At 35.2% G+C, this 27,055-nt stretch overlaps 1 protein-coding gene across 2 annotated transcripts in view; it reads left to right on the top strand.

The window, feature by feature from the left end:
* Positions 1–27,055, top strand: part of KLHL5 (kelch like family member 5) — a 107,093-nt gene that overhangs the window by 26,487 nt on the left and 53,551 nt on the right. Inside the window, exons 3-7 of one of the 2 annotated variants that reach the window (XM_036908486.2) lie at positions 825–1,301; positions 2,413–2,511; positions 18,332–18,514; positions 21,181–21,317; positions 21,845–22,041. In XM_036908486.2, the coding sequence (XP_036764381.2) occupies positions 1,168–1,301; positions 2,413–2,511; positions 18,332–18,514; positions 21,181–21,317; positions 21,845–22,041 (750 nt within the window). In that variant the 5' untranslated portion in view covers positions 825–1,167. The remainder of the gene's footprint in view (positions 1–824; positions 1,302–2,412; positions 2,512–18,331; positions 18,515–21,180; positions 21,318–21,844; positions 22,042–27,055) is intronic. The other variant, XM_036908489.2, reaches the window with a different exon arrangement.

Below are 27,055 nucleotides of genomic sequence, written 5' to 3' on the forward strand. Positions count from 1 at the left end.
AAGTAATGCCATAGAAATGTGGACATTAGACTAAAAAGGTCTAATCCTAATTATAGAGCAATACTGCCTTCAAGTTATTTATTTGAAAAAAGAGTAAGTACTATCATATTTTGATCCTTGTAGTTTTCAAACTTTTTCTTTTTCTTTATTCTCATTATTCTTTGCTCAAATGAAATGTTATCCAGGATCTTACTATATTAATTAAAAATATTCCCTTCCTGAGGGGAGAAGATAGAAGTGGAAAGCCACACCTTTGTATTCCTCCTCTTCTCTCATCCCCCATCCCAGATAACAGCTTGAAAATCACTATAGAGTCATCTAATTAGAAAATGTGTTTTAAAAAGCTATTGTTTTGTGATATCTCATTTAAAACTTAGTATAAATATAGAAACATTTTAGTTTTACAGTGGTTTTTAAGTACAAAGGAAAATGCCCTGGAATAAACATCTTGTTTCAGCAATAAAAGAGTTAATATGCTAAGCAGCAGAGACTGAGATACTGCAACGGGATAGTGCTTTCTGTCTCCGTCATTTGTGGTTTAAGAATAGAGGGTGGTGTTCTGCATTTGAAAGAACATTAATGAATGCTGTCAGTGCTTGTGAGAGCTAATGGTCAGTCTGGAAAAGGAGAGAGAGAGAAAGTGGTCTGGCTGTTTCAGGATAGGTGGATGAGAGTTTGCTCTGATTGAACGGAATGTTCCACTGTGTTTCATCTTTATTCATTATCCTTTGTTCTTTATAATCTGAAATAATGGTATAAAAGTAAATGTAGATATATATATGTGAATGTGATTATTTTCCTTTCAATCTGTTTATTGTGTACAGCAGGGCATATACTTCTCTTGTCTTGGTTGGATGCACAAATCTGTGTGCAGTGCTTTTTGCCCGTTGCCTAGACGATCGCTTGGTTTCTCTGAGGATGTCTGGTTCTCGTAAAGAGTTTGATGTGAAGCAGATATTGAAAATCAGATGGAGGTGGTTTAGCCATCAAGCATAATCTCCTAATTCTACAGTTGACAGCCAGCAGGGAGAATTTTGGAATCGAGGACAGACTGGAGCAAACGGTGGGAGAAAGTTTGTAGATCCATGTAGCCTGCAATTGCCTTTGGCTTCAATTGGTTACCGAAGGTCCAGCCAACTGGATTTTCAGAATTCACCTTCTTGGCCAATGGCATCCACCTCTGAAGTCCCTGCATTTGAGTTTACAGCAGAAGACTGTGGCGGTGCACAGTGGCCGGATAGACCAGAAGTGGATGATGACACTAGTGAAGAAGAAAATGAATCTGATTCCAGTTCATGCAGGTTGATTATTTTCTTACTGTTAGAAATCGGGTGTGGGGGTATAGTCTCTATAATGTTTAAAATAATTTAGTATCGTTAATTAAAATCTATGAATATATCTATACTTCCATATACATATCACTATATGACATATATGTATATATATATAGTATTTCTGCTAGGATTTTTTTAATGTTCTAACATTAATTTTAATTCTGTAACATTTTAAAGACAACAAGTAGCAGTCATTTTGAAATATCTTGTGTTTCATGTATAGATCTGGCTCTGCCTTGAAGGTAATATATAGTAGCAATTTTATGCATCATTGCTTGCAGTTTGCTTCATTCATTTACTTTCTATAGTCATAGCAAAACAGTAGAACATTTTTGTAGTGTCAATTTTTATGTCATTTCAGTTTGCAACAGATTATATAGTGATTTCTTAATTTTAAATGAAAATGAAAGGTTTTACAAGGAGGTGCACATTGCAGTTGTCAATAATATTTTACACCACTGTAGTTGTCAATAATATTGTTCTTCTGATTATTGCTTTGTCCTGTATTTGTTGCAGCTCTCCAGACTAATACAGAGACTACTGTTAACATGTCTGTTTGTAAGATGACAGCTACTAATTGCTATTAACCTTCACTTCACTGAAAATTGTTCTATTTAGGGAAATGAAGGACAATCCTTCAGGAGAGTATAGGGGGCTAAATGTGGTCAGCTGGTGAAAAGGGGGCAAGAAGAGGGGAAAGGAGTTTTGAGAAGAGAACATAAAGAAAAAGTATAATGACTTTGTCCATCTTCATTCTTGGAACCTGGCTTTTTCTTTGAAATGATTTTCTTACGAATCAGTTATAACTAGTATAGCATTTTATGTAACAAGTTAGAGTATGAAAGTCATCTTTCTGGTTTATCTTCACTTGAAAATATTTCTAAATATTTAAAGACATCATTTGTCTAGTTTGATAAGTGGAGCCTTTTTCTTTTAAAACTTCTTTGTAGGTTTTGACAACCAACTTTGTATGTTGGTTATTATCAATATAGCGTCATAAGAGGTTGAGACAAAATGAGTTCATAAATTCAAGTATCTCTTGGGGATATTTATAACCTTCTCCTCTTCTAACCTTTAGAACATGGAATTCTAAACTGTGGTGTTGGAATAATAACAAATATAAACCAGTCATCTATAATCGCTTGTGTAATGGAGAGAGGGGAATATTTTTACATAGGTAATTAGTATATTTAACTTAAGTTAAAAAAAATAGTTTATGACTGGTGTTAATCTTAAGTGGCAAGAGCCACTAATAATTTTAATATGGAGATTAACAGAGTTAATGTGGTTTCATTGCCTTGTATTTTCTCTGGAGACTTGTTGCCATAAAGAAAGTAATGTATGTAGTAAAAGGTTGCAGTTTTATCTTGGGAAACCGGAGTAACCATCTTTCCACTTGAAAATACAATGTATCAAGAATATTTTAATGAAATTAGAAAAACCAAAACTCATTTATTTACCAGCATAAATTATAAAAATCTTAACACTTATCTATTTCCTGGAGAGATTATACATATGTGAGTAAAAATTTATTTACATGTGTAATCTTGGAAAGATTATATGCACATTAATCGCTGTAATTTACTCCCTTACAACAAGGGTAGTTTGCATAGCTAATGATTACTGAAAATAAGCTAATCTATTCTTTAGTTTCCATATTGAAATATCCTCTTGGCAGGATACTCACTTTGAAAGAAAAAGATTTCCTTTTTTTTTGATGAGATTGCTATGTGCATACTTCAAGAATATATAATTTATGTTTTTATTTAAAAATAAAATATTTTATAAAATCCAAAATAGATGTAGTTGTTTAAAAAATTCTTATCAAGGAGATTGAGAAAGTGAATATTAAGATGGGAGAAAACCGTTCACATCTGTAGTGACCAAACTATTTCTAAAATATTATTTCAAAAATGTGCTTAAAGAAAATGTCTCTGATTTTTAGATATATGAGGGGAAGTGTGTCAAAGTGATTTAATATTCTCGATGGTTTGAAATTTTTATCCCAACATCTTACTGCAAAAAAGGAAAAAACATTTTAGATTTTGGAATTGTCATTAATGTGTATACTTTTACTTCCCCACTTTTTTCTAGATTAAATACATCTAATTATAACATCTTCCCTCAGTCCTCCAGCTCTTCATCTTTGATCTTTGTCATAAGGATACATGTATTTGCTGCCAGCTCTTTGGTTAAATGAGCAGTCTCTCTAGGTGGTTGCCCTTCTATTGTTAACAAATCAAAACCTATCACTAGTAATGTCATAAGAAGCTACTCTGACATTCATCAAATTTTTGTATATAAAAGGAGCAATTCCTTTTTTCTGTAATATATTAAATATGTGTAATTACAATATATAATATATATAATAAAATATACAGTAAACATTTTATTTGAATATGCTATAGATTGGTATCTTAAAATATTAAACACATAATGGGGAAATACATATGATATACAGAGAATTTCTTATTTAGGTCATCAACATAAAATGTTTACATAGATCTCAAAACTTAGATTGGAATTTTGAGTTACTAGGAAAGCGGAAGACAGCTGAGTGGTTTTACATACACAGAATCATAGCACCTACAGTGGGTCTGTACAGTTTGAAGCAGGGGATAAGAGGCATAGTTGCTGATATGGTTGAACAAATGTATTCTAATGAAGAGAAGTGTCTGCTTGAGCCTTAGACGTGTGCTAATTTCTGCTGCCATACATCTAAGTTATTTTTATTTTTAATCTTGGGTCTATAACCTAGCCACTTTTTCTCCATGGGCAGATCTAAGTCATTACTTTGGTATTAAATGTTTTTTACACTATGAAGGATTTCAGACCCTAAGTAACAAGAGTTGTCACCATTTATGGTTGGCAGTAGGTTCCTAAGACCTTAATTCAAGATGAATTCTTACCAGGGCCAGCAAGGTTTACATGGTAACCCACCCCCCATAGGATAAGCAGTTTACACTTGGCTTCATTTGCCGGCTTTGTATTGTATATTTTTGACATTTTGGGGAAAATTTCATTATTTCAAACTTTGTAGAGTTAGAGTTTAATATTTTGCATGTCAGTGTTTTTTGGTCAATATGTATAAAAGATTACTGTACTTTACAAATAGTAAAAAATAACAGTAACACTGACTGGGTTCTTAATATCTGTGAGACACTGTTCTAAGCATTTTAGCTTTTCTTTTTTTCAGGATGCCCAACACTTCATCTTTATAATCATTGTGGAACTGATTGAAGTCCAGAAAAAGTAATCTTTTTTTTTATTGAACTGTGGTTGTTATGGAATCTTATATTGGCTTCAAGTATACAACACAGTGGTTCAGCAGTTACCTAATTATTAAATCCTCACCCCTCTAGTACAGTTACTATCTGTCAACATAGAAAGATGTTACAGAATCATTAGCTATATACTCCATGCTGTAGTATCATCCCTGTGACCAACTTATGTTATGATTGAGAATTTTTGTGCCTTTTTATCTCTCTCCCCCCTCCTGACCCACCCTAACCCCTTCCCCAAGGTAACTACTGGTCTTTTCTCAGTGTCTGAGTCTACTGCTGTTTTGTTCATTTAGTTTAGTTTTGTTTTAATATTCCACAAGTAAGTGAGATTATGTGGTCTTTGTTTATTTCACTTAGCATAATACCTTCTAGGCCCGTCCATGTTATCACAAATGGCAGGATTTCTTTCTTTTTTATGTCTGAATAATACTCCATTGTGTATATGTACCACATCTTACCCATTCATCTATTGATGGACAGTTTGTTTTTTCTGTATGTTGGCTATCATAAATAATGAAGCAGTAAATGTAGAAGTGCATATATCTTTTTGAATCAGGGATTTTGTTTTCTTCGGGTAAATTCCTAGATGTGCGATTACTGGGTCGTATGGTATTTCTATTTTTAGTTTTTTGAGGTACCTCCACACTGCTTTCATTAATGGCTGCACCAGTGTACTTTCCCATCAACAGTGTAAGAAGGTTCCCGTTTTTCTGCATCCTCACAACACTTGATATTTCTTGTCTTTTGGATAGTGACCATTTAACTGGTGTGAGGCTATATCTCATTGTGGTTTTGATTTGCATTTTCCTGATGATTAGTGATGTGGAGCACTTTTCATGTGCCTGTTGGCCACCTGTATTTCTTCTTTGGAGAAATGTCTGTTCAGGTCCTCCACCCATTTTTTTAATAGGGTTATTAGGTTTTTTGGTGTTGAGGTATATGAGTTCTTTAAGCATTTTAGTATATTAATTCATTTAGTCTTTGCAACAAATTTCTGAGTTAGATTACTATCATCATTCTAATTTTATAGATGAGGCTAATGAGGCACAGAAAGGCTAAGTAACTTGCTCAAGGTAAGTAAAACTGCATTTAAGAAACCTTATATTTGTACAATAATCTTTAATTTACAGGAAAATTGTGATGATAGCAAAGTGAGTTTCTATATATCCCAGACCCAGTTTCCCCTATTTTAATATCTTACATTAGTGTGATACATCTCTTACTATTAATGAACCAACATGATACATTATTATTAACTAAAGTCCATTCTTTATTTAGATTTCCTTGATTCCTCCCTAACGTCCTTTTTCTGTAGTAGGGTCCTATCCAGGATACTATGTTACATTTAGTCATCATGTCTCCTTAGGCTCCCCTGGGCTGTGACAGTGACTTTCCTTGGTTTTAATGAACTTGGCAGTTTGGGAAGTACTGGTCAGGTGTTTTGCAGAGTGCCTTATTCAGTTAGGATTTGTCTGATTTTTTTCTTGTGATTAGACTAGAGTTAAAAGTTTAGGGGAGGAAAACCATAAAGGTCAAGTGACATTTTCACTACATCATATCCAGGATACATACTTACCAACCTAACCTACCACTGTTGATATTGACCTTGATACCTGTGGTATAATCTCTTGAGATGGCCACAGTCATCTGACCCACCTTATTGGGTACTTGCTACTCTGTTTCAGTGGCAGATACCCTTGAACTCTTCTCATCCTTGGGCATTAGTTGCTGTATAGTTTGGTTCATCTGAAAAGGCACATAGGTCCTCCTTGCCCAACATGGGGTTATCTTCATAATGCCACCTTTTCTTACTGTTTTCCCACTCAACATATATGCCTAATCATATCATGGATTCCCTTGACATAGCTATGGAGCCTCTCCCCAAAAAAAACACTCTGAGTGCATATGCAGGTGCATGCGTGTGTGTGTGTGTGTGTGTGTGTGTGTGTGTTAATAATTCCTGTACAGCTCAAGGAATTCATGAACCCCCTAAAACCTATCTGTATCTGTTATAAATCAGCATTCTTAGTTTTAAACAACTGAAATTTACTGGCTGATTTAAGCAGGATAGGAATTGATTGGAATCATATTAGTTCCCAGAATTGCTGGGAAAGCTGAACAGTCAGCTTAGGAAAAAGGATAGGCACAAGTGGCCTTTCTAATTGTAAGTTTTTAAGACAGAAGAACCTGTCTTTATACCATTTATTGCTTGTATTTTATTTTTATCCATTTGGAATTGGATAGTGAGGTTTTATGTTTTTAGAATTAGATATATTAGGCATGAAAACAATGGTGTACACACACTGCACATACATGCTCACATGCACATAGCCATACAATTTGGTCATTTAACTTTAGGGAGTATATTAGTAAAGGATAGGCCAAGGTGATATAACAAAAGATTCAGAAATACAATGGCTTAAATAATGTAGAATTTTATTTATCACCAAAAAGGTGGACAAGTGGCCCAGGGCAGATAGGTAGCTCTGCTTCACAAGTTTACTCAGAGACTCATATTTCTCCCATATTGTTCCTCCATCCTGTAGGGTCTTATCCTTTCTATATGGCCAAAGTTTACTCAATTCCCACTGCATTCTAACCTCTGTGTAAAGGACCAAAGAAAGAGAAGGGAGGACATTAAACAAATAATGCAAGTTGCATATATCAGTTTTGCTTACATTCCATTGTTGAAAACATAGTTACATGGCTACAACTAATAGCAAGGGAGGCTAAGAAATGTATTCTCTAACCTGAATAGCCATATGTCCAGCTAAAATTCATTCTGTGGTAGAAGTGAATAATGGTTTTCTCAATCAACAGAGTGCAAGGGGTGAAGACAGCTGAATAGAATTCTTCAGAATTTTTTGGATCTAATTTTTTAATTAGTTTTTCCATATTACATAATATTTTTTATCATAGAGGCATTGGAAAACAGATATAAGCAAAAAAGGAAAAATAAAAATCACTAATTACCCTGCCACCCCAAAATAACAATAGTTAACATTTTGGGAAAGTGTCCTTCCAATATATTTTCTATATATATGTAGTAAAACATTTTTAAATAAAATCTGAATCTAATTGTACATACTATTTTGTAACCTGCTATTTTTGCTCTAATAAAATTGTTAGGACTCTTTTAGTTACAAAAGACAGAAGCCCAATTCAAACTGACTTAAACAAAATCTATGATTTTTGCTTCACATAAATAAATTGAAAGTTCAAGGATAGAGCTTAGCTTTAGCATGGCTAAATCTAGATACTCAAATAATACCAGAAATATGTTTTTCTCCCTCTCCAGACTCTGTTTTCCATTGTGTTGGCATTGTCTCAGGCAGGCTGTCAGTGTTATAGCAAAAAAGCTACTAGCAACTCCAACTTTACTTTTTATCAAATTAGCAGCCTCAAAGGAAAGAGAATGATTTGCATGACTGCCAGCAAACATCCTGAAATTGGATCCTGTTTGGATCGTGTGTCTACCCAAGCCGATCATTATTGTCAGAAGACAGGATACTCTTATTGGCCAGGCCTCACTCCCTTATTCACCTCTGCCCAGGGTGAAGATCAAACTCTGCGTAAGTCACGTGAACTGAGGTGAAGAATGTGTGGTTTCCCAAAAGGAGATGGGTCTGTTAATGTAAGAAGGAATCCTGCATAGGCAAAAACAACTAATGTAGAATAAAACAGCTTTACATGTCTTTAAGTGTTCTCCTACTGCTTTATTTTTATTCAGGTACAGATATTAAAATGCACAACTCATAGTATACAGCTCAGTGAATTTTGATACACTTGTGTGTGTATACTCTCCTATATCTTTTAAAAAATTGGTTTCAAGTATATAACACAGTGGTTCAACAGGTACCCACATTATTAAATCCTTACCCCCTCTAGTGCAATTATTGTCAACATAAAAAGATATTACAGAATCATTTTCTGTATTCTCCATGCTGTAGTACTATCCCTGTGACAAACTTATGTTATGATTGAGATTTTTGTGTCCCTTTATCCCACTCACCCTCCCCACCCACCCACCCCAACCTCTCCCTTATGATAACCACCAGTTCCCTCTATGCCCATTTTGTTGAGAGTTTTTATCATGAATGGATGTTGAATTTTGCCAAATCCTTTTTTAGCATCTATTGATCATACGGTTTTTACCCTTTTGTTAATGTGGTGTATCACACTGATTGATTTATAGATATTGTACCATCCTTGCATCCTTGAAATAAATCTCACTTGGTTGTAATTGATGATCCTTTTGATGTAGTCCTATATCTTTTTAAATGGCTGCATCATTATTCCATGCACAGATATACCTTTTGTCTGTTTAACCAGTATTCTATTTTTTATAGAATTTAGATTGTTTCCAGTAGTTTTCTGTTTGAAACAACCTATCATAAGCCCTCCATGTAGTGAGATCTCTGTACGTGCAGATGATTTTTTCCTTTGGATGAAGTCCTGAGATTGGCATATTTTTAGGGTTTTTGGTTTTCATCTTCCAACTCATTTCAGGAACACTACTATATGTTAATTCTCAGCAACGTTGTGTGAGAGTGCTTGCTCTTCCCCTTCACACTGATTATTATTTAAGAAAATTGGATTCTTACAAACAACAGTTGACTCTCTTCAGCATAGATATTCTGTCCATAGTACCAGGAAAAAAAGACCTTGAATTCCACAATCAAGAAATTGTTGTCTTAAGAAGGGATGAGGTGAAGCTATTCTTTTTCCTTTTCCTCTTATCATTTCTCTTTACACAACTGCCTTGTCCTCTCCTTAAAGGATGCATGCCAGTTCCTTTGCCTCCTTACCCATTTAACTCTAAGACATATTTCAGATCTCACCTGCCACTTACTACTTTTCCAAACATTAGTCCATATTGGTCTTTCCCTTCCCTATATTCCAATAGCAATTACATTCCTATTGGGGATATATAAGATGATCCGCTGGAGAAAATCATTTAAATACATATGTATATTAGAACTATTTATATTTTATATTATCCTTTAAATCTCTTTTCTGTATTTTATAAATAATTGTGCAATGGTACCTGTATATCTTTTATAAGTAAACATCTATATATTTGGGCACATGCTTGAAAGTATACTGAAAGGTTATGCATAAAAAGAATTTAGAAACTGCTAGCCTATGTTCAGCAATTTACATCCTTATTTTACATTTGTTCTTTTGAATATTTGTAAAGGATGCCAAAAGATTCATAATACAGTAATTTGCACTCTTGCAATAGCATGAATTCTGAATGCCAGAAGCTATGAAGCAGGTGGCTTGGCGTAAATCACTTATACTGGGGAGTGAGCCAAAAGACCCTTTAGAGTTTCGGTGTAGTGTTGTTTTCTACTCAGAATCATATAATTCTTCCAAAGTGATTTTTGAAACTTTTGAAAAATACTCCATTAAGAGAATAGGATTAAAGACGGCTGCGTGAGAGGATAGACAGAGGCTTCCTCCTAGAACTGGATACAATTAGAAAATATAGTTGGCACAACTAATCCTGAGAGAGCAACAGGAAAGAGGACGGCGCCAGACTGCATACACCTGGAGAAAAGAGCAGACCTCACTGAACGGGGTAACATTCCAGAGCTGTGGCTCCGCAGGACCCGAGCCCCTCCCCCACCCCAACTCACCTGCGGGAGGAAGAGAAACTGAGCAGGGAGGGAGTGGAAGGCCTGGGACTGCTGAATACCTAGCTCCGGAGATCTGCACTGGGAGCACAAACATACATTTCATGGTGCTTTCATCATACTCTTCTGATTACGGGGTTGGAAAGCTGGGACAGGTGGAGTTTCTGGGGAGACTGGGATTCCGGCCACTTGGGGAAAGCAGGGATCCATATCTGGCTGCTCTGGGACAAAAGCTTATAACTGTGTGCTTGGCCCACTGGTCCAGGCAGTGGAGACAGGCACAGCAGCTGGGAATCAGGGAACAGCTCTTTCCTCCCCCCAGGCACCAATACCACTCCCCTGCAACCCCCGACATTGCTTTAGGGGCTGAGCAGCTCTAGAATAGAGCTTCTGGACACTAGAGGGTGCCATAAAATATGAAACGCCAAAGAAACCTGGTCCGGAATAAAATTATTAATACAACTCTCGAGAAAGATTTAAATGATATGGACCTCGTGACTCTTCCTGAAAGGGAGTTCAAAATAAAAATCATCAACATGCTAATGGAGGTACAGAAAGACATCCAAGAACTCAGGAATGAATGCAGGTCGGAGATCCAATCATTGAAGAGCACAATGGAGGGTATTAAAAGTAGGTTGGATATGGTGGAGGAGAAGATAAATGAAATAGAAACTAGAGAAGAGGAATACAAAGAAGCTGAGGCACAGAGAAAAAAGGATCTCTAAGAGTGAAAGAATATTGAGAGAACTGTGTGACCAATCAAAATGGAACAATATTCGCATTATAGGGATACCAGAAGAAGAAGAAGAGAGAGAAAGGGATAGAAAGTGTCTTTGAGGAGGCAGTTGCTGAAAACTTCCCCAATCCGGGGAAGGAGATAGTCTCTCAGGCCATGGAGATCCACAGATCTCTCAACACAAGGGACCCAAGGAAGACAACACCAAGACACATAGTAATTAAAATGGAAAAGATCAAGGATAAGGACAGACTGTTAAAAGCAGCCAGAGACAGAAATAAGATCACATACAAAGGAAAGCCCATCAGACTTCTCAGCAAAAACCTTACAGGCCAGAAGGGAGTGGCATGATGTATTTAATGCCATGAAGCAGAAGGGCCTGGAGCCAAGATTACTTTATCTGGCAAGATTATCATATAAATTTGAAGGAGGGATTAAACAATTTCCAGATAAGCAAAAGCTGAGAGAATTTACCTCCCACAGACCATCTCTACAGTCTATTTTGGAGGGACTGCTATAGATGGAAGTGTTCCTAAGGTTGAATAGCTGTCACCAGAGGTAATAAAACCACAGTAAAGTAAGTAGAACAGCTAATTACGAAGCAAATGCAAAATTAAATTAACTATCCCCAAAGACAATCAAGGGATAGACAAAGAATACAGAATATGATACCAAATATATAAAGAATGGAGGAGGATGTAAGAACTTGTTCACCATGTAAGAACTTGTTCATTATGCTTCAGAAGATTGGAAACTGTTGAGAATTAGGATTGGGGTTGATTAATGATTGTGCATTGAGTCCCCTATACAGAATTTTATTGTTGTTAACAACCATTTGATCAATAAATATGAGAGATGCCCTCTCAAAAAAAAGGAATGGAGGAGGAAGAAAAGGAGGACAAATGGAAAAGAACCTTTAGATTGTGTTTGTAACAGCATACTAAGTGAGTTAAGTTAGACTCTTAGATAGCAAGGAAATTAACCTTGAACCTTTGATAACCATGAATCTAAAGCCTGCAATGGCAATAAGTACATACCTATCGATAATCACCCTAAATGTAAATGGACTGAATGCACCAATCAAAAGACATAGAGTCACTGAATGGATAAAAAAACAAGACCCATCTATATGCTGCTTACAAGAGACTCACCTCAAACCCAAAGACATGCACAGACTAAAAGTCAAGGGATGGAAAAAGATATTTCATGCAAACAACAGGGAGAAAAAACCAGGTGTTGCAGTACTAGTATTAGACAAAATAGACTTCAAAACAATGAAAGTAACAAGAGATAAAGAGGGACACTACATAATGATAAAGGGGTCAGTCCAACAAGAGGACATAACCATTATAAAGATATATGCACCCAACACAGGAGCACCAGCATATGCAAAACAAATACTAACAGAACTAAAGGAGGAAATAGAATGCAATGCATTCATTTTAGGAGACTTCAACACACCATTCACTCCAAAGGACAGATCCACCAGACAGAAAATAAGTAAGGACACAAAGGCACTGAACAACACACTAGAACAGATGGACCTAATAGACATCTATAGAACTCTACATCCAAACGCAACAGGATACACATTCTTCTCAAGTGCACATGGAACATTCTCCAGAATAGACCACATACTAGGCCACAAAAAGAGTCTTAGTAAATTCCAAAAGATTGAAATCCTACCAACCAACTTTTCAGACCACAAAGGTATAAAACTAGAAATAAATTGTACAAAGAAAGCAAAAAGGCTCACAAACACATGGAGGCTTAACAACACATTCCTAAATAGTCAATGGATCAACAACCAAATTAAAATGGAGATCCAGCAATATATGGAAATAAATAACAACAACACAAAGCCCCAACTTCTGTGGGACGCAGCAAAAGCACTCTTAAGAGGAAAGTGTATAGCAATCCAGCATATTTAAAGAAGGAAGAACAAACCCAAATGAATAGTCTAATGTCACAATTATCAAAATTGGAAAAAGAAGAACAAATGAGGCCTAAAGTCAGCAGAAGGAGGGATATAATAAAGATCAGAGAAGAAATAAACAAAATTGAGAAGAATAAAACTAGAAAAATCAATGAGACCAAGAGCTGGATCTTTGAGAAAATAAACAAAATAGATAAGCCTCTAGCCAGACTTACTAAGGGAAAAAGAGAATCGACATCAACAGAATCAGAAATGAGAAAGGAAACATCACGATGGACCTAACAGAAATACAAACAATTATTAGAGACTACTATGAAAACCTATATGCTAACAAGTTGGAAAACATAGAAGAAATGGACAACTTCCTAGAAAAATACAACCTTCCAAGACTGACCAAGGAAGAAACACAAAATCTAAACAAACCAATTACCAGCAAAGAAATTGAAGCAGTAATCAAAAAACTACCCAAGAACAAAACCCCTGGGCCAGATGGCCAACAGACACATGAAAAGATGCTCCACATTGCTAGTCATCAGAGAAATGCAAATTAAAACCACAATGAGATATCATCTCACACCAGTAAGGATCGCCACTATCCAAAAGACCAACAACAATAAATGTTGGCGAGATTGTAGAAAAAGGGGAGTCTAGTAAACATAATGTTCTTCATGTAATTGTAGATTAATGATAAAATGAATTTTTAAAATATATAAATAAAAAAGCAAAAATGCACAAAAATAATACTCCATTAAGAAAGCCTAATGCAAATTTGGGTGATGGAAGTGAAGAAATATAAGTGGTTTATAATAAAAGGTAATGTTGAACATCATACATATTTTGTGTGTGCATGTACAAGTGCACATATGTAAAATCTGAGGAATTGCAAGGGTTAGACAGTATTGCTATTTTCTCCAGTTTATGAAACTTTATTCACTAAAGTCTCTCCAGTAAAGAATCATTTCTTTCTTTGCATCCACACAGTGTCTAACAACTGGTATAATCCTGTGCATATCAGAAGTTACTCTGTAAATAGTTGATAATTTGATTCTGTTTGATATTTGCTTCTTTTCTTCTGTGTTTAGCCATTTTTCTGGCTTACAAATTCATTGCCTACTGCAGAGGGACAATAAGCTAAATATTAAATGTTTTCATGTAGCTCAGAAATATTCAGCAATGTATAGTTCATTACAGTGAACATCTGTTACAAAAGATTTGAATGATTTCATGGAGTTTCTGAAATGTGATTTACCATCTTAGTAACATATAAATAAAACTAAGCAAAGATGATGTATGTATTATGTAAAAGATCAAATAGAAATCTCAGAGAAATATATTTTAAATGCTCATAAATGGCCTGTAGCCTGATGTTTGTATTGTGGCTCAGGATGTCTACTAAAGGCCATTTTAATTAGGAAGTCTGAAATTTAGTTATAAAAATTGGTAATGCTGTGGATCATCATTTAAAAAGACAGCCAACCAACAAATAGTATATATAAAGGCAAAAGACTGAGATTATAGGAGTCCCTTTGGCCACTGGAAAGATAAGTTCTGCTAACAATAGTTTACCGTAATTGTGTACTTATTCTGTGCTAGGGCTATGCAGTCCTTATTTCATTTCATAATCCTCCAATGGGGGATCCTCTAAAAGAACTACATATTACTTATTCCTGTTTTGCTGTTGAAAAAGGGGAGGCTTACAGAGTTAAATAACTTGTGCAGAGTGATACATACTGATGGAGTTTAATGCAATAGAACTTTCTGCATTGATGGAAATGTTCTTTATCTGCATCATCCAATTTGGCAGCCACTAGCCTCCTGGGGCTGTTGAGCATTTGAACTAAAGAACTGAATTTTTTATTTCATTTAATTTTAATTTAAAATAGCCCCATGGGACTGGTGGCTACTTTTTTGGATAGCACAGTTCTAGAACCTAAAATGCTCTTAATCACTATACCATAACTCTCCAATTCAACTCTCCAGACCAAAACACATAATACGAAAGGAAAGAGTAAGCAAGTATTAGTATTGTAAATCACACAGAACTAGAGTATTAAAAGCAGTTTTATTTGTCAGGGATAGAGATGCAATCTGTGTCCCATAGAAACCTAAAAAACTCTTATCATCTTATTCCTGGCTAAGGGGTGATCACATAGCAGATTTTGCTTATGATCTGTAATTCTATTGTCTTTTTTCTGTTAAGTTATCCCCATTCATAGTGTACCATCATTCTACCTTACATCTTTGCTCTCAGATGTAAGCAAGAATTTCCATTCCTATTTAAGTGGCTTGGCCTACGTTCCAGTTGCTTCCTGATCTGGCTTTTTAACCAGCTGCTTGTGTGTCCGTGGTTGATTGCTTTGGCCATTTTGGGCTTCAGATGTTTTCACCTGCAAAATAAGGGAGTTGAATTAAATGATTACATAGGTTCCTTCTAGGTATAAAACTCATGTATGTAATTCTAATGTCTATGGTCCTATGGGTGCATGGATATGCAGAGAAATTTTTTTTGTAAATTCTTGGCATTGTTAAAATTATATATACAAAGTCCCAAATTTTTAAAAAACAAAACAAAACAAGAAATGCTAGAAAGTTTTGCAGCTATTCAAGCCTTTTGAGTAGCTCTGTGCCTTTCTTTTTCATGCTCCTTTTGTGAATGGAAGGCTTCACTTTTCCATTGAATACAAATCAGAAGCCTGCCTTTCTTTTGACCCTTCATTTAGAACAGGGGAAGTGATTTCTGTACCCAGAAATATCAGTGACTTAATTGTCACATTGAAATAATATGTGCCTTTAATATGTGATAGTAGTGGAAGTCTTGAAAATAAAAAGCAAAGTTTAAAATGTTCTTTTAGAAGCATAAGTTACTGTTTGTTAATGTGTATGTGTATAAATGATTTTGGTGTTTTACCTTTATGCTCATTTTAAAAATAACAAATACTCCATTAAGTTCTACTTCTTAATTTAAAATATTTTAGTCAAAGAAATTCTGTTTACATAAGTTTGAAGTAAAGAATCTATTGTATAAATCAATGTTTTGAACCTGTAAGTTCATTACATGCCGTTTTATGTAGTGTATCCATCTCTTCCCTGCAGTGCACACCACTGGTCTTCAGCCTGTGAAACATTTTAGAATCACCTGTCAGGCTTTTAAAAAATGTGAATGTTCAGGTCTCATCTCAGACCTGGTGAATTAATCTTAGGGAATAAGGCCCTGAACACACATACTGAAATGCTCCTCAGGTTGTCCTGATTCATGTCAGAGGTTGAAGAACCAAATACCTTTAAAATTCTTGACAAGGAAAGAGATCTGTTTATTAACTGGGCTAATACCAACATCTAAGCTAGCCTGTAATAACTTGACAATAATAGTATTATCAAGTTCTGTTATTCTTTTAAAATCTAACATTGATTAGCATGTGTGTTTGAATGATGGCAGTTCATCACTCAGAAAACATTCAGTTAATTTGTTGTCTAGTAATTACTGAGAATTTAATATAAAATACAAGAAATGTGATATAAAATATAGTAGCCTAAGAAAGAAGTACTTGATTTATTCACTTCATCTTGTTCTTGAAAGTATTTATGGCTTATGAAAATCAGTTACTCTGGTTTTCTTTCACCCTTAGATCACTAAAACTCTTTTAAACATTTGTCAGTTTTTTGACAATATAAAACTTTATTTTACTGAAAAGTGTTTTAAATCTTCAAACTGCTGTTCATCAAAGCCACCATTATTTATTTTGCTTGTGTTTTCTCCTAGATTTTAAAATAATTTCTAATTTTCATTTATTTATATAAGTAACATAATTACACATTACTCAATACATTTTTAAATTAATTGTCTGAAATGTAAAGTTGAGTGTATAATACTGGATTTCCAAGTCATTACACCAATACTATTCATAGTGTATGACACATCTCTTCTAGATAATATATATTTTGCTTCTCTTATAATTATTGACAATTATCCTCCATTTCTTTAGAGCCCATATTTGTATGACATTGGAATTGCATTGGGCTGGGAGGACTTAGGTAGAGAAATATATTAGTCAAGGCACTACTACTTTCTGAAACTGGTAAATCTCAATCCAGTGTGAGAGTTCCTGTGGATACAGTCTGTATGCGTGTTCTTTCTTGAGAGACCTTCCATGTGTGTATTTTACCTCTTCTTTCATCCAAGTCCTCAGTCTTCTCCATTCAGGTAATGTTAAGAGAAAGCATGGGAAGGGTGCACCCCCTCTTAGCCACTTTAGCCCAAAGGTAACAGTTTATTTCCATCTTAAAGACCACACTTGTTTGTGAGAAAGGCCTGAAGATGTAGTCTAGCTATATGTCCAGGAGAAAAGAAAAAAGGGTTTTGGTGAACACATAGCCCAACAGCCTTCTCTGTCATGAATGAACTCTAAGACTCCTGGCAAGGCACTTCATCTCCTTGGCTTCAGTTCCCTTTACTTGAAAAGTAAAAGTTCCCAATGACTTTTTCTTTTTTGATAAGGTTGTTAAATATTTATATTAAGAAAATTCTCTTAAGCTACAGTGAGGCTTGATTCCACAAAGCATTTATCGGAACATAATATTCTTAAAAGTTTCTGTTGAGAAATGAAACTTAGTTTTGGCACAGTCAGTGGTTTTGTAGTTAATTGCATATCCAAAGGATGTTTCCTTGATTCAAGTGATCATGGAGAAGAGATCTTGGGGCACAAGGGTGAAGTAGACTAGGACTTTACTCTCAGTCCTAACCTTTTCACTTTTTCACCATTTCCAACAGAAAATGATGTGAAAACATAGAACTCATACTTTTCAAATTATAATTTGGAAATTTCAAATAATGTTTAGATACCTGGATTAGTCTATCAAATTCCTTACCTGTAATAAAAATTTAGATTATCTGGGCTTTTGAAGACTGGCTAGAGAAGCAAAGAATTATAACACTTTTTATGACAACATATTTTGTAAACAGTTGTCTTATAAAGAACTGTGTAACATAACCCTTTTTTTTTTTCAGAATTTATATCACCAATATAGTTTAACTGCCTTCCTGCCTTCAGAAAATGATCTCTTATACCCTTAAATATAATGTTAGGAGATACAACTATCAATGTGAATGTAGTTTGGCTTTTTTTCCAGTGGAGAGGTGTTGACCAGCAAAAAAGACCTCAAAAACAGGCACCACAAAGAATATGGCTATTAACATCAGATGTCACACTCACTTACAGTGTTTACAAAACACATGTATGATTTGAACTGTCGTTGACTTTTAAAGACAAAAATGATTGTACATTAATATTGACTGGTAACATTGATGACTTCTATTATATTGGAAGGCTTTAAAAATACTTGATAGAAAAGATATTTTTAATGTGATAGTGATATTTCAAAATGCATGTTCTCTTTCTTTTCAGGACTTCCAATAGTAGTCAGACATTATCATCCTGCCATACTATGGAGCCATGTTCATCAGATGAATTTTTCCAAGCCCTTAATCATGCTGAGCAAACATTTAAAAAGATGGAAAATTATTTGAGACATAAACAGTTATGCGATGTGATTCTAGTTGCTGGTGACCGCAGAATTCCAGCTCATAGGTAATTGTTTTCTAAACTTCTGTGTGTTTGAAGTATATATTTATATATTATATATACTACTTATATATGATATATAAGTATATATATATATATATATATATATATTTAGTTATATATATTGAGCTAACTCATTCCAACTATTAGGAAGGAATGTTTTTAGGAAGGGATATCTTTCATGGAATTTCTACAAAGAAAACAGTGCGTATGAAATTATTATGCATTATATGACCCCAGAGGATCACCTGCCCTCTGTAAAAGTACAAACACAAAACACACTAGCCTCAGATCAGTCAATATTGTTTGATAATAGATTTCAGCTACTAAGAACAGCTTTCACCCTATCTAATTCTGCCTATTAAATAACTTTAAGTAAACTCAATGGAGATTAGAGTTATATTTAGAAGCAAGAAAGTTGGAATGAAGTGACAAAAAATATTAAAAGTTTTAAAACAGCAGCATACATCCCGACTTCTATTTGCTGACCTCCAAAGAAGATGAAAAGCAGTGGTGCTTGGGAGCAAAAAAAAGCCTTTGAAACAAATGAAGCACTGTTTCTAGAAGTAAGAAAAGAAAAAGAACTGTTAAATAAAGACCAATATGTTATATATCTTTTGATAATTCCATATTCAGTTTTCAGTGTTAATCACCATTATGATCCCAAAGGAATTTTTTTATGCTTTTTAAAACTAATTAACAGTCTGTCCCAAAGGTTTTTTTGAAACCCTCCAAAGTGGAAGTAAATCACTACGAAGAATGGGCTTGATCTTATTATTGTTTTCAATAATAAGCTTACATTTATTGAGATGCTGTTATGACTGACAAAAAGTCCATATTATGTGCATGGGTTTATTAGAAAAGTAGAAAAGATATTTCACCCTGAATTTCATAGAGGCATCTTATGATTCTGTACTTCCAAAGTAGAACTCATTACACCTTACCTTCCACATGTGTGAGCTGTCATGATCCCACTTAGATTTCCAGTACAAGACACTCCTAACTGGGCTCCCTGCCTTCACTTCTTTCTTCTACATTCTGTTTTCTACAGAGCTACCTATGATCCTTTAAAATAGAACTCAGGGTGGGTCGCGCTCCTCTGATCAAACTTTTCAATGACTACTCATGTCACTGAGTGTGAAAGCCCACGTCCTCATGGGCCTTCGTGATCCACCTGCCATTAACCTCTTTCACATTATATCCTACATTCTCTTTGCTCACTCTACTTGAGACATACAGCAGATTCTCCCTCCCCCACATTGTTTCTGGCATGTGCCCAGCATGCTGCTTCTGCCTTTAAAGTTTTGCATTGGATGCTCCTTCTGCATAAATGCTATTTGTACATACGTGTATGATTAATTCCTGCACTTCTTCAAGTCTTTGCACAGTTGTCACCTTCCAATAAGACCACCTATTTAAACCCACCACTCATTCCCCATTTCCCTTACCCACTTTTTGCCCTACAGGACTCATCACTTTTTAACATACTGTAGAATTTACTTCTGCTGTTTATTGTTTGTCTCCCTTCCTCTAGAATGTAAGACTCTGTGAGAGAAGGGATCTTTTGTCTATTTTTTATGCCATAGAGCTCAAGTATTTCAAACAGTGCCCAGTACTTACTAAGTGTGCATTAGTATTTGTTCAGTGAATAAAGGAATGAATAGGCAGCTCCCAGAAGAAGAAATTTGAAAGGCCAATAAACATTTGAAAAGGTCTTCAATCTCACATTCAGGGTAATGAAAATTAAAGCAATGATTAGATTTAACACCTTGCAGATGGCTGAAAATTTTAGCATCTGATAATATTGTGGGAAAATGTTAACTCTCATACAATGCTGGTGGGGGTCTAAATTGGCACAGTATTCTGGAGAGCAGTTTGGCAAACCTTATGACTCGGCAGTGAACCCCTGGGTAAGGAGGCGAGTGGAAGTAGAGAGGAACACAGAGAGCTTCCAGTATTATCTTTTTCTGTTTCTTCAAAGTAATGAGTACAGTAAATCTGTATTTGAGTATTGACATGGAAGTATCTTCAGGACATACCAAGTGAAGAGTGCATGTTTCAAAATACATACTTATAACCTATTTTTGTTTATATATGGCTATCAAAAATCTGGACAGAGACACAGCTGTTATGTAATATGTCATTAAAACAAAATACTATAATTTGATAATCTGATAAAAATATTCTAATCCTATATAACAATATAAACATTCTAATATTCTACAATAATTTTAAACGTCATAAAAGTTAAAAGTAACCTGCTAAAACCATTCTCAAATGTCTCCCATATATGCTCTTCTACAATTCATTTTTTTTTTAAACCTTAGGTTTTTTTCAAGTGATCAACAGAAAATAACCTTTACATTTTTTTTCTTTTTTACATAGTTTAATGCTGTGGGCTTGCAGCTTTTTTCTGGGTGTTGTAAAGTGATACTTGAGTAGGGATTAGTTAAATCATTTACCTTAGCAGAAAATTTTCAGTAATGGTAATTTATTATTCAAAGGAAGGAACTAGAGCACAAAGCAATTTGTCAAAATGTATTTCCCAGTGCCATGCACTTTCTATGGGTAACAAAATTAAAAAACAGAGAGCGAAGCAGCAGCAGCATTTTTTAATGAACATCAACATTAATGTGGTCATTGACTTTTTTTTCCTTCTAACGTGTTCTCAGGTTGGTGCTCTCCTCTGTCTCAGATTATTTTGCTGCCATGTTTACTAATGATGTCAGGGAAGCAAGACAAGAAGAAATAAAAATGGAAGGTGTAGAACCAAATTCATTATGGTCCTTGATTCAGTATGCATATACAGGTAATAAATCTGAAAACGTAAATTAATCATCTCTCAGATTTATGTTATATTATTAGATTTCAGATTTCTACTTTTAGTAAAGCCTGCCACAACTTAACAGTTAATTCTGCTATTGTAATCAGCATTCCTGGTGATACCTGTACAGGTTAAAATCTCTTGTTAGAACCTTTAAAATAGTTATCATAATTAAGCTTTTGAGTGGTATTTTTAAATGTTAGTATAATAATTACATGAATTATGTAATGTTCTTAAATTATGCATTTAAAATTTGAGGCATATATTATAGATATGTTACTAATTAAAGCATCATTTAAATATTCTGAAAACAAGCCACTAGTTTTTTATTTTAGCAGAAATCACAAAGAGCTGGTAATTTTTTTCATACTACTCTCTTTCTCTGTTTGGAATGTCTTAAACCATCAGGTCTGCAATGAGCTCTTGCTTAGAATTGTTACTTTTAGAACCAATTATTTTGTAAGCTAAGGTTATTATAGTTCCATAGTTAATGGAATTTTTTTTTCATCAAGGCCGCCTTGAATTAAAAGAAGATAATATTGAGTGCCTGCTCTCTACAGCTTGCCTTCTTCAGCTTTCACAGGTTGTAGAAGCATGCTGTAAGTTCCTAATGAAACAGCTTCACCCTTCCAACTGTCTTGGAATCCGTTCTTTTGCTGATGCCCAAGGTTGTACAGATTTGCATAAAGTGGCTCACAATTATACCATGGTATGTATTGTTTGAAAAACAGGAGGGCATATGCTCTCTGCCTTATTCCTTTCTATGTATTGCTGCTTTCCTGTGACTCTTCCCATGTCTTCAGGTTTAGGTTCACTGTCTAGCACGTCATGTCTTCATTGAATTATAAATACCAAGTAATATTTCTCCTGGATATGTGAGTCAAGCCTTAAGTTATTACAGTCGCTAAGAGGCAAAGCAGTAACCTAGGACTGTTCCACTCAAGATTTCCTGATCTGCTGCCTTTTTTTTTTTATCATTAATATACAATCACATTAGCAACATTCTGGTTACTAGATTTCCCGCATTCTCAAGTCCCCACTACATACCCCATTACAGTCACTGTTCATCAGCATAGTAAGATGCTGTAGAGTCATTACTTGTCTTCTCTGTGCTATACTGCCTACCCCTTGCATCCCCCCCCGCACACACGTTATGTGTGCTAATCGTAATAACCCTTATTCCCCTTATCCCTCCCCAGTCCCTTTCCCTTTGGCAACTGTTAGTCCATTCTTGGATTCTGTGAGTCTGCTGCTGTTTTGTTCCTTCAGTTTTTGCTTTCTTCTTATGCTGCACAGATGAGTGAAATCATTTGGTACTTGTCTTTCTCTGCCTGGCATATTTCACTGAGCATAATACCCACTAGCTCCATCCATGTTGTTGCAAATGGTAGGATTTGTTTTCTTCTTATGGCTGAATAATATTCCATTGTGTATATGTATCACACCTTCTTTATCCATTCATCTACTGATGGATACTTAGGTTGCTTCCATTTCTTGGCTATTGTAAATAGTGCTGCAATAAACACAGGGGTGCATATGTCTTTTTCAAACTGGGATCCTGCATTCTTAGGGTAATTTCCTAGGAGTGGAATTCCTGGTTCAAATGGTATTTCTATTTTGAGTTTTTTGAGGAACCTCCATACTGCTTTCCACAATGGTTGAACTAGTTTACATTCCCACTAGCTTTGTTCCTAGTGCTTTCTATGTCTTTTCTATGTTGGCCATCCTAACTGGTGTGAGGTGATATCTCATTGTGGTTTTAATTTTCATTTCCCTGATAATTAGCAATGTGGAGAATCTTGTCATGTGCCTGTTGGCCATCTGAATTTCTTCTTTGGATAAGTATCTGTTCAAATCCTCCACCCATTTTTTTAATAGGGTATTTGCTTTTTTGGGTGTTAAGCCATCTGAGTTCTTTATATATTTTGGATGTTAACCCCTTGTCAGACATGTCATTTACAAATATATACTCTCATACTGTAGGATGTTTTTTTGTTCTACTGATGGTGTCCTTTGCTGAAAGAAGCTTTTTAGCATGATGTAGTCACATTTGTTCATTTTTTATTTTGTTTCCCTTGCCCGAGGATATGCGTTCAGGGAAAAGTTGCTCGTGTTTATATTCAAGAGATTTCTGCCTATGTTTTCTTCTATGAGTTTTATGGTTTCATGACTTACATTAAGGTCTTTCATACATTTTTAGTTTACTTTTGTGTATGGGGTTAGACAATGATACAGTTTCATTCTCTTGTATGTAGCTGTCCAGTTTTGCCAACACCAGTTGTTGAAGAGGCTGTCATTTCCCCATTGTATATCCATGGCTCCTTTATCGTATATTAATTGAGCATATATGCTTGGGTTTATATCTGGGATCTCTAGTCTGTTCCATTGGTCTATGGGTCTCTTCTTGTGCCAATACCAAATTGTCTTGATTTCTGTGGCTTTGTAGTAGAGCTTTAAGTCGGGGAGTATAATCCCCCCTGCTTTATTCTTCCTTCTCAAGATTGCTTTGACTGTTCAGGTCTTTTGTGGTTCCATATGAATTTTAGAACTATTTGTTCTAGTTTGTTGAAGAATGCTGTTGGTATTTTGACAGGGATTGCATTGAATCTGTAGATTGCTTTAGGCAGGATGGCCATTTTGACAATATTAATTCTTCCTATCCATGAGCATGGGATGTATTTCCATTTATTGGTGTTGTCTTTAATTTCTCTCATAAGTTTCTGGTAGTTTTCAGAGGACAGGTCTTTCACTTCCTTGGTTAGGTTTATTCCTAGGTATTTTATTCTTTTTGATGCAATTGTGAATGGAATTGTTTTCCTGATTTCTCTTTCTGCTAGTTCATCATTAGTGATAGGAATGCAACAGATTTCTGTGTATTAATTTTGCATCCTGAAACTTTGCTGAATTCAGATATTAGATCTAGTAGTTTTGGAGTGGATTCTTTAGGGTACTTTATGTACAATATCATGTCATCCGCAAACAGGGACAATTTAACTTCTTCCTTGCCTATCTTGATGCCTTTTCTTTCTTTGTGTTGCCTGATTGTGTTCCCAATCTTAAAGGAAGAGCTTTCAGCTTCTCACTGTTAAGTATAATGTTGGCTGAGGGTTTGTCATATATGGACTTCATTATGTAGAGGTATTTGCCCTCTATACCCATTTTGTTGGGAGTTTTTATCATGAATGGATGTTGAATTTTGTCGAATGCTTTTTCAGCATCTATGCAGATGATCTTGTGTTTTTCTGTCCTTTTTGTTGATGTGGTGGATGATGATGATGGATTTTCACATGTTGTACCATCCTTGCATCCCTGGAATAAATCCTGCTTGATCATTATGGATGATCTATTTGATGTATTTTTGAATTCAGTTTGCTACTATTTTGTTGAGTATTTTTGTATCTATGTTCACCAGGTATATTGGTCTGTAATTTTCTTTTTTTGTGGTGTCTTTGCATGGTTTTGGTATTAGAGTGATGCTGGCCTTGTAGAATGAGTATGGGAGTATTCCCTCCTCTTCTACTTTTGGACAACTTTAAGGAGGATGGTTACTAGGTTTTTACTAAATGTTTGATAAAATTCAGCAGTGAAACCATCTGGTTAGTGGTTTTTTTCTTAGGTAGTTTTTTGATTGCCAATTCAATTTCCTTGCTGGTAATTGGTCTATTCACAGATCTGCTACTTTTTAAAGCAGGATTTATTTCCCCAAATATTTTACTTTGGTAGCAAGTGGATAAATTTCAGAATTGCGCACATACTCTTGGTTGTAGTGTATTGGTTCAGTATTAGTACAGAAATTAAGAAAGTTGAAAGGGGGCATTTTATTAAAAATAAATTATTTATTACGTATTAAAAATACATGATTATATGGAGGAAGTGTTTTAGCTATGTAAAAAGATGTTCTTATTAATCATAGTAAATTATCTACACAAAGTAAATCACAGAGGGTTCTGACTCAGAAGTCTGGAGGATAATGTATATAGATTGATCTAGGATAGCAGGAAAATAATGGCATGTTGAGGGCGTGTTATTAGACCAGCCCCTACAGTCTTAATAGTTAAAGGGACTTGGGGAAGGGAGGGTATGTCGATTTTTAAGGAGTGATCATCCTGTCACTCTATGGAAGTTAGATCTTTACATCTGGGTGAAGATTGAAGACTATTGTTTTAAGTACTTCAATTAGGCAACACAGCTTCTCAGAGAAGAAGGAATGTGATAATGCACATACATGTATACCAGTTGTCCATATTACTAATTTTATCAACATTTCGATGTTTTTTGTCTTCTCTCTCTTCCATTCCCATTAAATGAGTTAATAGATGTTTAGTACTTAAAATAGCAATTGGCATATATTATACCCAGTCAGTAAATGATGATCATCATTATTGTCACCATCACTATAAAGATTTACTCTCCTCAACATGGTAAGAATTTATGAGAGTGAACAAAAGTACACGTACAGAAGTACAACCTTTACTATTTGTTTTCCTCCCTGTGTGATCATATATCCAAAATGTTTCTTGTCTGTGATGGTCACAGTGTTTCAAGTAAAAAATAGAGGTAGTGCAACAGGGCAGTTGTACAGACCTAGCATGGTATTAAATTAACATCTTTCAAGTCAAGTCCTTTGGAAAACTTGCCCCATCAGTCTTATCTTTTCTTGTAGATTCATTTTTTTTTTTTTTTTTTTTTTTTTGGTATCATTAATCTATAATTACATGAGGAACATTATGTTTACTAGACTCCCCCCTTCACCAAGTCCCCCCAACAAACCCCATTATAGTCATGTCCATCAGTGTAGTAAGATGCTGTACAGTCACTACTTGTCTTCTCTGGGTTGCACATCCCTCCCCATCCCCCCCACCACATTATATATGCTAATCATAATACTCCCTTACTTTTCCCCCCCTTATCCCTCCCTTCCCACCCATCCTCCCCAGTCCCTTTCCCTTTGGTAACTGTTAGTCCATTCTTGGGTTCTGTGAGTCTGCTGCTGTTCTGTTCCTTCAGTTTTTGCTTTCTTCTTATGCTTCACAGATGAGTGAAATAATTTGGTACTTGTTTTTCTTCGCCTGGCATATTTCACTGAGCATAATACTCTCTAGCTCCATCCATGTTGTTGCAAATGGTAGGATTTGTTTTCTTCTTATGGCTGAATAATATTCCATTGTGTATATGTACCACTTCTTTATCCATTCATCTACTGATGGACACTTAGGTTGCTTCCATTTCTTGGCTATTGTAAATAGTGCCATGATAAACATAGGGGTGCATCTATCTTTTTCAAACTGGGCTGCTGCATTCTTAGGGTAAATTCCTAGAAGTGGAATTCCTGGTTCAAATGGTATTTCTATTTTGAGCTTTCTGAGGAACCTCCATATTGCTTTCCACAGTAGTTGAACTAGCTTACATTCCCACCAGCAGTGTAGGAGGGTTTCCCTTTCTCCACATCCTCTCCAGCATTTGTTGTTCTTAGTCTTTCGATGCTGGCCATCCTTACTGGTGTGAGGTGATATCCCATTGTGGTTTTAATTTGCATTTCCCTGATGACTAGCGATAGATTCATTTTTTTAACCTTACATCTCAGGTTCAAATATTTTTTTAGAAAGCTGAATCTTTTTATTCATGTTCAATTCATAATTTAAGTAGTATCTCCTTCCTAAGAAGGAGTTTTATTCACATGAAAACATTTGTATGCATTTAGGTCACTCCTGTTGTTTACAGTA

Source organism: Manis pentadactyla, chromosome 5 (genome assembly GCF_030020395.1).
Source record: "Manis pentadactyla isolate mManPen7 chromosome 5, mManPen7.hap1, whole genome shotgun sequence".
In the NCBI taxonomy this organism is placed as follows: Eukaryota; Metazoa; Chordata; class Mammalia; order Pholidota; family Manidae; genus Manis; species Manis pentadactyla.